At 47.1% G+C, this 12,338-nt stretch overlaps 1 protein-coding gene across 4 annotated transcripts in view; it reads right to left on the bottom strand.

Annotated features, from left to right (window-relative positions):
- UXS1 (UDP-glucuronate decarboxylase 1) overlaps nt 1-12,332 on the bottom strand; it is a 92,681-nt gene extending 80,349 nt beyond the window's left edge. For 3 of the 4 annotated variants that reach the window (XM_077749299.1, XM_077749300.1, XM_077749302.1), the window contains exon 1: nt 12,195-12,332. In XM_077749299.1, the coding sequence (XP_077605425.1) occupies nt 12,195-12,288 (94 nt within the window). In that variant the 5' untranslated portion in view covers nt 12,289-12,332. Of the gene's footprint in view, nt 1-10,036; nt 10,100-12,194 lie in introns of those variants that run through there. The other variant, XM_077749301.1, reaches the window with a different exon arrangement.
- Nucleotides 12,333-12,338: the final 6 nt, after the last annotated feature.

Raw genomic sequence — 12,338 nt, 5'->3', positions numbered from 1 at the left:
TGCTGCCCTTTGGTGTGTGCACCAGGGGTGGGAATGGGGGGAAGGGGGGGCTTTCATTGCTTTGAGAGCCTAGGATAGAAATTATGTCTTTTAAATAATTAAGATGCACTGGGAGTAAGGGGAGCAAGGAATTAGAATAAGATTATATAGATATAGATACATATAGATACACACACACACACGCACACGCACACACACACAACTAAGAGGAAGAAGAGACCTAAGATACTGATTGGGCTACATGCAAGTTTCCTGGAGAACCACTGTCCATCCATTGCCCCTTATCATTCATGGCTAGTAACCCTTTCCACAAGGACTGTCACTGGTCCCTAACAGCGTCAGATTAATGTGATTCTTTCCCTTGGTTCCATTGGAGCCATCCTACCCCTCAGTCTTCTGTTGCTGGTCTGCTCACCAGCAGACATGGCTGTCGGCTCACATCTTTGAAAATAAATAAACAAAACTCAGATCGCTGAACATTACATATGTCAACAGAATTCTAACTTAGAAACAGCATGTTTGTTTTCAGAAAGACTATAAAAATGTTCAGAGATACTAAGAACAAAATTCCAAGGTCTCACCACCCTAACAAAATTGTTTGCATCTTCCAAGATGTGCAGACCTTTCCAAGCATTTGCTACTGATGCTTTATAGCACGTACTTATTTTGGTTAGAAAAATAGAAAGCTTAACCAAAAACTCAAAGAAACTGATGGACTAACTTAAAATTCACCCCTTGCTCTTCAAAGTGGTTCCTCGGCCCACCCACCCTCTGGGGAGCACCCACTTGCCCGCTGTCACTGCCCTTCCTGAGCAAGGGCAATCCCTCCCCGCAGGGCACTTTCTTCACACCTACACCTGGAAATATATTTTTTCCAAGGTGGCTCATCAACTGAAGCTATCATCCCTTTGAAGAAATTCTTTCATTCCTCATAGTGCTTTTTAAAAAGTACTACTACCTGCAAGGTAGTAAGAGAACACAGTATTCCCATTTATAAGTGCACAGAAATGAAACACCAGGGTTAGATGACTGTCCCCAAGCCAAACTATGAGCCTAACAAAAGCAAGTGAAACCACCTTCTCTGTAAAGGACCAACCCTGAATCACCCCTCCCACACATACCCTTCAGAATCTCCTAAGATCCAAGATATTTGTAGAACATACAGCAGGAAGGGAGTCAAGTAGGCATTAATGTGGATTCAGCGCACACGGAGAATCTGGCACCAGGCCCTGCCTGTTAAACATCTATTCTTGAAAGCGCTTGGACATCACAACAACCACGCTCAGGGTTTCCTGGCCCACACAGCAGCCTACAACCCGCCAGCCCATCTACACAAGGCCCGGGATGCACACAGCAGAGTGCGATATCCCGGCTAGACAGGCTGCCCCCAAATACAAAACTGAGTCTACGTGGCCCTGCCCTAAGGCTTGAATATTCAGGGCACATTCAGAGAAATCTCTACCTTCTTGCACCGCATGAATTTTGATCAAATGTTTACTCATCTCACTGAATAACGTTTATGTTTGGGACAGACTTCAAGTGCCGCCTTTAAGGACCCAAAGGAGCTGCTCCTTGCACCCTGCCCCCTCCAATGCCATGGTCATGCTGGGATCTCTGCCTTCAACCCTACTGTCCAAATCCTATCCCTCCTGTAAGTAGCAACCCCTGGGCCATGAGGGCATCCCCATTCCTTCATAGCCCCGGTCTCATTTCTCTCATGGAATGCCTTGGCTCATTGCTTAAGAACTACATGGTGAAAGTAGAACCGTTGAAAACAAAGATTCCCAGGTCCTAAAATCTGTTTCTGCCCTGAGAACACCTCGGACACCAATGTGTGGGGGTTTTTTCCACACCAACAACCTATTCTCCAACTCTTTGGACACTAACTGTGTGGGTGTCCAACAATTAGATTTATTCTGACACTAACAACCTAGAATTAGGACAGACTGCAGTTAGGGTCTCAATCCCACACGACTGCCAATCACAAGTCCCTATACTGACAAAGTGGCTATAAATCAGGGGTTCCCACGACCCCATACCTGGGTTTGATCATTTGCTAGAATGGCTCCCAGAATTCAGGAAAACAGTTTACTTACATGTACTGGTTCATTATAAAGGATACAACTCAGAAATAGCCAAGTGAAAGAGGTGTGCACGGCAACATATGGGGATGGGACTGGAGCTTCCACACCCCCAGTACCTCCTTGCACTCAACAACTGGGGAGTTCAATAAGCCCACTGCTAGAGTGTTTGCAGAGCTCCATCTCTAGCACCCCATTCTGGTCCTGGAGGATGCTGGGTGAGACCGGAGTGCCAAACCTAAGCACATGGCTGGTCCTACTCATGACTGGCCCCATCCTGGCTACCTAGAGGCCTACTCTAAGTCACTTCATTGGCATCAATTTCACTGTGATCAAAGAGGGGGTCTCATGAATAACAAAAGACACTCCTATCCCTCAGGAAATCCCAAGTGTTTCAGGAGCTGTATGCCAAGAATAGGGCACAAAGACCAAATATATTTTCCTCCATACCACACCGGGCATGAGAATACAGCTGCTATTCACTTCACAGAGGACAGTTAACATATATATAAAGAGATCTTAAAAGATCAGTGGAAGAGGAGGACTCCTGGCTGGCTCAGTCAGAGGAGGAGGAGACTCTTGATCTCGGGGTCATGAGTTCAAGCCCCATGTTGGGTGTGGAGCCTACTTAAAAAAAAAAAAAAAAAAAGTGAGTGGAAAAGAGAATCAACAACTCAACAGAAAAATGGGCAAATCCATAAACAGTTCTCAGAAACATATAATATTAATAGCCCTGAAACATTTCAAAAGAAGCTTCATGACACAATAAAAGAAGTGCAAATTAAAACAAGGAAATGTATTTTTTAGATTAGTGACAAGTCGAACGTTCACCAACAGCCTCTGCTGGGGAGGCTGAGAGGAGCCAGCTGCTCACACTCCTGGTGAGAATAATGCGCACACGACTATGTACTGCAGCAGTATTTGTGACAGCAACGTGTTGGAAATCATCGCCTTCCACAGGAGACTGATGCGTGCACACAGGAGTACTAGGCACAGGGGACAGCTGTGTGTGTGCACATGGAGCACTCGCTCTCCAGGAAAGGGAGGCAGAGTCTGCGCAGGATGCTACCCGCTCGGTAAAAACAGACAGCAAGGGCAGGCATACATGTGGACTAAATGCTGACATTTGTAAATAAGATGAGTAAAACAAACTAAAAGTGTGCAAAAGGCTGGAGATTGCCCAAGAGACATCTGAGTTTTCACGTAGTTCGACTCAGAACCATGTATGTGGCTGAAATACTTTATTAAAAAGAAGAAAGTTGAACACAAACCGAAACATGACCCTAACTTGTTTCAGGCCTTAAAAAGATGGTCACATGTAGCTTCTGAAGACAATACTCTAACTGCACATCCTCAATGAAACATATTCTGAGGAAAAAAAGAACGACAAAGAAATCCTGACTCTTGTTAAGTTTGTTTCTGGCAGTGGTATTGACATAGTCATTCTGAAACTGTTCTGTCTGTATGGTAGCAGAGAGCTAATGACTTTTTTACTGATGTTAGAAATGAGATTTTGACAGTGGAAACAAGAAAACAGCAATACAGAATGGGGGAAGGTAAGGAAGATAAAGGATATACATTTTCCAGCTCTTTCCCCTGCAAGACTTGGGAGCAAGGACACCTCAATGGCAATGCCCACAACCAGAGCCTAGGCTCTGGTTACTCAACAACATTCGCTGGCGAAAGAAAGTAGGGCTCTTTGGAGAAATGACTAATTCCAGGCCTGGGGCAGGGAAAGATGGGCCCAGAAAATCTGGAGATCAAGGAAGTGCTCAAAGACTCAAAGACTCTGAGTCCACAGTGATTGTTTTTTAAAGGGGAGGGGTGAATTGATTCATGACCCCCCAAAATACATCCACATCCTAATCCCTACAACCTTGAATTTGACTTTACTTGGGAAAGGGTGCTTTGCAGGTGTAATTAAGGATCTTGAGACCAAAAGATCACCTTCAATATTCACTTGGGCCCTAAATCCAGTGCCACATGTCCTCATATGGGACCCAGGGAACACGTGACAGACAGAAGAGGCAATGTGACCATCCAGAGAGGAAGGTTGGAGGGATGCATCCACATACCAGAACATCTGGAGCCTCAAAGGAGCCTTCAGAGGGAGAGCAGCCTTGTCAGCACCTCGGTTTCAGATGTGTGGCCTCTGAACGGTGATAGAATAAATTTCTCTTGTTTGAAAGCCACCTTGTTTGTGGCAATGTTACAGCAAGCACAGGAAATTACTAAAGAAAGTGAGAGAAGATAGAGGGAGGCAAGTTCTTTTCAGAAGAATGCAAGTTAATAAACTCAAGAAAAGCAGGGGCGCCTGGGTGGCTCATGGCTCAGTAGGATAAGCATCCAGCTTTGGCTCCGGTCATGATCTCAGGGTTCGTGGCTTCAAGCCCCGTGTCAGGCTCTGTGCTGACAGCTCAGAACCTGAAGCCTGCTTCAGATTCTGTGTCTCCCTCTCTCTGCCCCTCCCCCACTCACACTCTGTGTCTGTCTCTCTCTCTCCTAAAAATAAACATTAAAAAAAATTTTTAAAATAAACTCAAGAAAAGCAACATTTTGGATTTCCCAGTGTGAAAAGTGATCTAGGTGAGGAGAAGTGTCAATGAGCTCTGTATGCACTCACTGAACAAAAAGACACTCCATCTCTGAGAACTACCTCCAGGACTGTGTACCAGGAAAAGGCACCTTTAGTTAAGTGCGGTGATGGCCAACCTGTATCATCAACAGTGGGGCAACCCTGATGACAGGCAAATCAACAAGCACTATTATAAAAATGTTCAGCCAAATTTAATTGGACAAATCACATCACAGAATGTGAGATGTTTTACAGCACAACTGGCCTGGCCTATTTTTTAAAGGTAAATGTTATGAAAAATAAAAAATAAAAAAGTTAGAAACATAACAGCCAAATGCAACATATAAACCTTAACTGATCTTAGAGTTTAAGAAAAAGCAGGGGTTGGGGGGACACCTGGGTGGCTCAGTCGGTGAAGTGGCTGACTTTGGCTCAGGTCATGATCTCACGGTTTGTGGGTTTGAGCCCCACATCAGGCTCTGTGCTAAAAGCTGGGAGCCTGGACTCTGTTTCTGATTCTGTGTCTCTATCTCTCTCTCTGCCCCTCCCCTACTCATATTCTGTCTCTCCCTCTCTCTGTGTCTCTCCCCCTGCTCTCAAAAATGAAGAGACATTTAAAAAAAATTTAAGGCTATCAAAGACATTTATGGTACAATTGGGGGAAACTCAAAACATGGACTGTCCATTTATTTTTTATTATTATTATTTATGTTAATTTTTTAGAGTGTGCTAATGGTAATGAGATTACAGAAGATGCCCTTAGTCCTAGGAGATCTAGTTAAAATATTTAAAGGTGAGGTAACTTTCAAATATTTCCAAAAAAAAAGGTATATATATTAAAAAAGAGAAAAGGAACAAATGTGGGAAAAAAGAACAGCTGGTAAATCAAAGCAGAGGAGTATTTGCCTGTTTGCTGAATTAGTCTGTCATTAGGAAGAACAGAAAACAGGTGTGTATTTTAAAATTTCGTATTATTAAACGAAAATGCTAAGGGCTCAAAACAAGTTTGAGGTGCCCCTCCCAACCCCCCAAGGAACTGATTCCCAGGGTCCCAAGGATCCTGGGAATGTGCAGTTCACAAGCGCTGGCTGATCCTCATGCTCAGGTAAACCTGGAGCCAGCACCTGTACTAACTACTTGTTTGTTTTTCCCTCCCTTTCCTCCCTGGAGGCTGCTGGCATCAGGATGCTGTCTCCCTGCATCTCCCGGCAGCAGTCCGCTGGATGTTTACCGCAGGGACAGTCCCTAGTCACGCGGGGCTGATTAGATTAAGGGCAAAGCTGTTCTAACAAAAGCCTGAATCAGATAAGTTTGCAGTCTGTTTCCATAAACGCAAGACGAACACACATAAACCACACTTCTATACGGCTCTCAGCGTTTCATTTGCATCTTTTCTCTGCACTGGAGTAGGAGACACAGGACTGAAGGGTGCCATGGCTGCAGCGTCATTACCGCGAGATCCATGATGTGCCAAAGATTAAACAAGGATTACAGGGTCTCACCGCTTTCAAGAGCTGAGGGTCAAAGTAATGGCTCCTGAAATCACTGCATCAGAAAGGAGACTTCTTTTTTGTTCTTGTTTAAAGTCTGAGCCTTGGGGGATGGGAAAACGGGAACATAGTGCAGCTAGAAAGGCAGGAGGAGGTGGCGGCAAAGTTAAGAGAACCCCAGAGAGGCGGTGGGGACGGCCGGACCACACCCAGCAGGGTCAGGAATGGTCACGCCTTGAGCATCCGGAAATGGGGTGACAAGTCCACCAAGACAGGGGTTCTGACTTTCAATCGTGTATAAACAGCAGGACAACTGGCAAGGTACCCCCTGCCCCAGGAGAAGACGGACAGCTCCAGCTCTGGAAGGGGGTCTCGGACTAGGGAGCCCCTGGGAGGATGACCATGATACTGCTCAGAGCGGAAGTCCTGTCTCCACTGGGGCCCCCATGACTCAGGCAGCCAGGCCTCCCCTTCCAGCAGATGCCTGCCAGAGCCTTGGCACCAGAGCTACAGCGCTCTCTCAAACAGGACTGGACAGCCTACGGCCACCAGAAGGCCAACGAAAGCCTCCAACAAGAAAAGTGGGAAGGAGGGGCGCCTGGGTGGCTTAGTCGGTTAAGCGTCCGACTTACGCTTAGGTCATGATCTCGCAGTTCGTGGGTTCGAGCCCCCTGTCGGGCTCTGTGCCGACTGCCAGCTCAGAGCCTGGAGCCTGTTTCAGAGTCTGTGACTCCCTCTCTCTCTGACCCTCCCCTGCTCACGCTGTCTCTCTCTCTCTCTCCTAGAAATAAATAAAACATTAAAAAAAAAATTAAAAAGAAAAAGAAAAGTGGGAAGGAAACTGGAGGGAAGAGATTCTTTAGTGAGAAAGAAAAATAAACAAAACTACCATGAAAAGAATACAGCCATGAAATAAAGGCCACTGTTTTTGTTTGTTTGTTTGTTTTAAATCCAGAGAAAAAAGAACTCATATTAATGAAAAATGATAGCATCATTAGAAGCTTTAAAATGTAAAGCAGGGGCGCCTGGGTGGCTCGATCGGTTAAGCAACCAACCTCAGCACAGGTCATGAGCTCAGGGTTCGTGAGTCAGAGCCTCACGTCAGGCTCTGTGCTGACAGCTCAGAGCCTAAAGCCTGCTTCAGATGCTGTGTCTCCCTCTCTCTCTGCCCTTCCCCCACTTGTGCTCTCTCAAAAATAAACATTAAAAAAATTTTTTTAATATATAAAGCAGAAGTTTCTAGAAAGTAAAGCAAAACTTTTAAAGAAGTGGACATGGTGCCTGGGTGGCTCAGTCGGTTAAGCATCCGACTCTTGGTTTTGACTCAGGTCATGATCTCATGGTTCATGAGTTCAAGCCCTGCATCAGGCTCCATGCTGTCAGTGCAGAGCCTGCTTGGGATTCTCTCTCTCTGTGTCTGGCCCTTTCCCACTTACATTCTCTCTCTCTCTCTCAAAATAAATAAATAAACCTAAAACAAATTTTTTTAAAGGGGAGAAAATAGGAAATAAGAGGACTAGAGTAGACAATACTACATCAGCATAGTAGGATTCCAGAGAGAGAAAAAAGAGAATGGAGATGAAACAAACAAAGAATAATTTAAGAACATCCCCAGAACTGAAAAAGTACAACCTGTGGGTAGCAAGGACTCCACAGGACCCAGTGCATGGGGCACAGATGCATGCAAGGCAGGCTATGCACACCTCCCACCGCAGGGGACAGGTCCCTCAGAGCAGGCTCTGCTGAGCTGCAGCAACAAGTGACCCCAGGCCCTACAAGCCTTAAAAACTAAGATGTATTCTTCAAGTTTGTATCACTCTAAGGAAGTGGGCGGGGGGAGGGGGGTTCTGCACTGAGCGCCATTACGCCATTACCTTGAATGATGCCAGTTATCAACCCAGAGGGGAGGAAGTGTGTTCACAACTAATCGCTGGGCCCAGAAGTGAAGCAGGGCGCCCCCCCCCCCTTGGCCGGCCCCCNCCCCAGCAGGAGTGAGGAAAGGCCAGGCAGCAGAGAGCTGGAAATGCCTGGTCTTCGATGACCCTTGGGAGCAACAGCAAGATCCTGCCATCTTCCAGAAAGAAAACACCAATCCCACAAAAGGGACTGGTCTGACACAACTGGGCTATCCTAGAAGTCAGAAAGGAATGGAACAATCCCTGAAGAATTCTGAAGGAATCTTCTAGAATTTTACATTATCAATCTATTAATTAAATGTAAAGAAAAGACATTTATGCAAGTCTCAACATTCTCCTCCAATGCACATTCAAGTGAAATAAGTGAGAAATAAGCAAGAGGAAGTCAGGGAATAGGACATCTGTAATGGGCAGAGCAAGTCTGAAGGCTGTGGGGGCCGTTCTTCAGGAAAGGGCCCCAACAAGATGTCCTGATGCTTTTCAACATCTTAGGGCCACTGACAAAGCATTTGGAATTGAATCAGAAATAGTACACAGAGGGGGGAAAAGGAAAGAAAGAAAGAAATAATAAGAAAAAGCCATTTATTAGCTCCAGGGAAAACAAAAAGTCATGCACAACATGGCTCACTAGCTATAAATAAGAACATTTAGTCATACACGTATATACTAAATGCTGATCTCAAACTTACACCACTTCTACATGGGGATGGTGAACACAAGGGAAGCAGGGAAGTAAGAAAATAAACAATCATCTTCCAAAGAATAAAGTCACAAAGGTAATTACAAAGGTAATACCTACAAATGAAAAATCACCAACCATATGATTCTATAGCACAAAGATAAACACCAAAAACACTCAGCTAAAGGAAGTTAAGTAAGTGCTTGCCTCCCTGTGCAGAGAGAGAGTGGCAGGGACTCTGTTTTGCCTAACAAACCCTGAAGACTCCATTTGACTTTTCAAACTATGTGCATGTTTAAAAAAAACACACACACACTAATGGTAATCCCAGCTGAGCCTCTACCTGGGGAACTACCTACCAGGTAGGCTGGCATGATTTTCAGTCAGACCTCTGAGCTCTTCAGTGCTACATAGGCTGAAACACTTAAGACACAGTTCCTGTTCTCAAGGATTGGGAGTTTTACTGAGAAGAAAACACATGCATGGAAAAGACCTCTAGTGCAGTGCAAGGTGTCACAGGCTCACTCCCAAGGCAGAGTCCAGAAGAGTTTAGAGAGCAGGAAGGGAGACTCTGGCCCAAGAAGGCAAAAACAACCTTTTGAGAAAGATCCAAGTGCAATGAGAAAGACTGGCAGAACTTGAGAGAGGAGCAGTCAGTGCACTTCCAGAACAGGATCTGGCTAGCCATGAGGCTGTATGTTAAGTGGGAGTATGGACAGTTTTTTCAAAGAGATTTCACTCCTAACAGGGAGGGCAAGATTGTCAGTAAGACTCCCTGCTGACTTACATTCTCAGTGTCCTTGGACACTACCTATCCAGAACCCTATAATGTTTTTCCGGCAGTATCTCAGATGTACCATCCCTGCTCATTAGAAAGGCTGCTCCACCCTATTCTTGAGCCCCCCATAACTAAAATCAGATTTTATAAGCTGGCACAAGGCCTCTCCTGAGCCAGCCAGCTCTGGCCCCTGTCTGCTGGTCAGCCTCATCGCTGTACTTTGTTTTCATGCTCCAAAAACACTATCCTTCTTTGCATTCCTACAGCCTTCCCTGCTCTTGGCTGCCACAGGACCTCTGCACATGCTCTTCCTCCTACAACACATTCCCTCCTAGGCCTCCCTATTCTACACATCATTCAGTTCCCAGCTCAAGCCTCAACTCCTCATGGAAACAAATTGTCCCTGATCACTCTAATTTGAGAGTCCCTGTCATGAGCTCTCATGCATTCCTTTCCTTTATATCAGTTTGTAATTTAGCCCTCATTTGAGTGATTATCTCATTCTTGGCCACCTTACCTTCTAGGTCAATGGTCCCCAGAAAACAGCAACAACTTCCCAGGTGAAGCTATGAGAAATGCACACCCCAGACCTACTCCATCAAAAACCTGAGGTGGGAAGCAAAAATCTGTGTTGTGAAAACCCTCTGGGTGATTCTGGTAAACACTCCAGTTTGAGAACCACTGCTCTAGGCACCAAGATGGCACTTCCTTAGTGTCCCCCAGCCCCATGCATGGTAACAGACAACGGTAAGGACTTGGCAAGATTTCCTGGTTGAATGAATGTTGAAACACTTCTAGGGCTCCCTAAATCTCCCCTTATTAATTCTAATCACATTGGAGCACCTACGTGGCTCAGTTGGTTAAGTGTCCGACTTCAGCTCAGGTCATGATCTTGAGGTTCACGGGTTGGAGCCCCATGTGGGGTTCTGTGCTGACAGCTCGGAGCCTGGAGCCTGCTTCAGATTCTGTGTCTCCCTCTCTCCCTGCCCCTCCCCTACTTACATTCTGTCTGTCTCTGTCTCTATCTCTCAAAAACAAAATAAAACATTAAAATAAATTAATTCTAAACACCTCTGTCCAACTTTAGAAGCCCTAGATCAACACTGACCAGGCTGCACACCTGGGTTCTACCTCCAGCTCCAAGTCTTTCTAGGTTCAAAACTTTGCTCTCTATAGCTTGTCATCCATCCGTATAGTCTTCCATAAATGTTCCTAATTCCTCTTGGTCTTAATTTTCCCACCTCTAAAATGGGAATAACCATAGTATTCCCAAGATTGCTGAGATAATTAAATAAGCCAATGAGACTCATGCCTGCACACATATGTAAACACTCAGCAAATTTAGGTGTTATTATTATTTCATCACAAATTATTGTGATGCAATTTTAAGTGATCTTTCCCCTGGGTCTCAGCTTTCTTGCTCAAGACTGACCACATTCACTTAAGAGTAGCTCTCTCTTCCTTTCAAACTACTCACATCTCACACCCATCTCTGGCCTGAAACTCTGCCTAGGATCCAAAAGCCCTGCTTGAGGTTTCTCTGCTTCCACTTCCTGGGACAGCTGGGCTATGCTGGACAATCTGGGTCTTAATAACACATGTCCTTCTAGAGCTCAGCTGCAGTCACTTTCCCAAGTCCCCTCTCATCTCCAGAACCAGATCTTGGTAATTCAACCAGTTAGCAGATTGTTTCATTTAAGAGTGTGTCTGTCTGGTGGCTAGGATTCAAACACAGCTTACACTGGAAGCTATTTCTAGTCCAACTGTGGTAGTTGGTAAAGTATTAATAGCAACAATTAAAATATATGCTCATCGAATAGATCTTAAAATAAAGGGGAGGGGGATGTTTTCTGCATCTCAGAAAACACAGGGTCCACCACCTGCCTGCGAAGTGCCTCTCCTGCCCTGTCTCAGCCAGAGGCTGGGAGTCATGGTAGACACGAGGGAACCAAACAGACCGTACACAGCAAAGCGCCGCCCCAGGTCTCCCGGAGCTGCGCCTCCCCACTGGGCCGACCCGCCGTGCCCTGGGGACCCTGCGCTCCCGGACATCTGGGCGCGGCCGAGGGCCTGCGGGGACCAGCAACACTTGGCTCCCCAATAGTTAAATGCTGAGTAATTTTCCTGCGGAGCAAACAGTCGGAGCGGGGGCTCTGCCAACGGCAACAGTATTTTTATCCTACTTAACCAACACGGTGGCGCGACCGCGACTGTCCCCAGGGTGTCCCCCGGCGGCACGCTCGGGAATCGCCGGCCGGACTCTCGCCGGCTGCCGGGGCGACGTGGACAGCAGTCCCACGCGTCGGAGCGGGGGCACTGGGACACCCGGCTGGGGCCTCGGCTGGCGCCTCAGCCGTGCTGGGCCCGGCTGTTCCAGAGCCCCGGGGCAATGACCCTCCGCCGGACCTCCGGGTCTCCGCGCCGGGGCCTAAGCACTCGAGGGTCTGCTCCCAAGTTGGCCAGCTGCTTTGCCGCAAGACTGGAGAAGGGGAGACGGGTCCCCGCAGCCCCCGGAAAGGGGTGAAAGCAGGGAGCTCAGGTCCCGCCCGGTACGCGGTGGGAGACCGGGCAGCAGGGCCATCCTGGGATCGCACACAGCCCGCCGACCCCCGGCCCCGCTGCCGCGGCGTCCGGGAATGCCTGGGGCTCCCCGCCGGCCGCGGGCGCGAACTCACAGGCGACGTAGGCGAGCAGCGCGATGCCCAACAGCAGCTTCATCCTCCTGCGGTTGACGGCAGACACCAGGCGCAGCAGCGCCTTGCTCACCATCCCCAGGAGCCGCGCGGGTCCAGGGCCCTTGCTGGGCGGGGGCCCGCCTG

This window comes from Crocuta crocuta, unplaced genomic scaffold, assembly GCF_008692635.1.
Source record: "Crocuta crocuta isolate KB4526 unplaced genomic scaffold, BGI_CrCroc_1.0 scaffold118, whole genome shotgun sequence".
Taxonomy (NCBI): Eukaryota; Metazoa; Chordata; class Mammalia; order Carnivora; family Hyaenidae; genus Crocuta; species Crocuta crocuta.
This window is presented reverse-complemented; position numbering and strand designations above follow the sequence as displayed.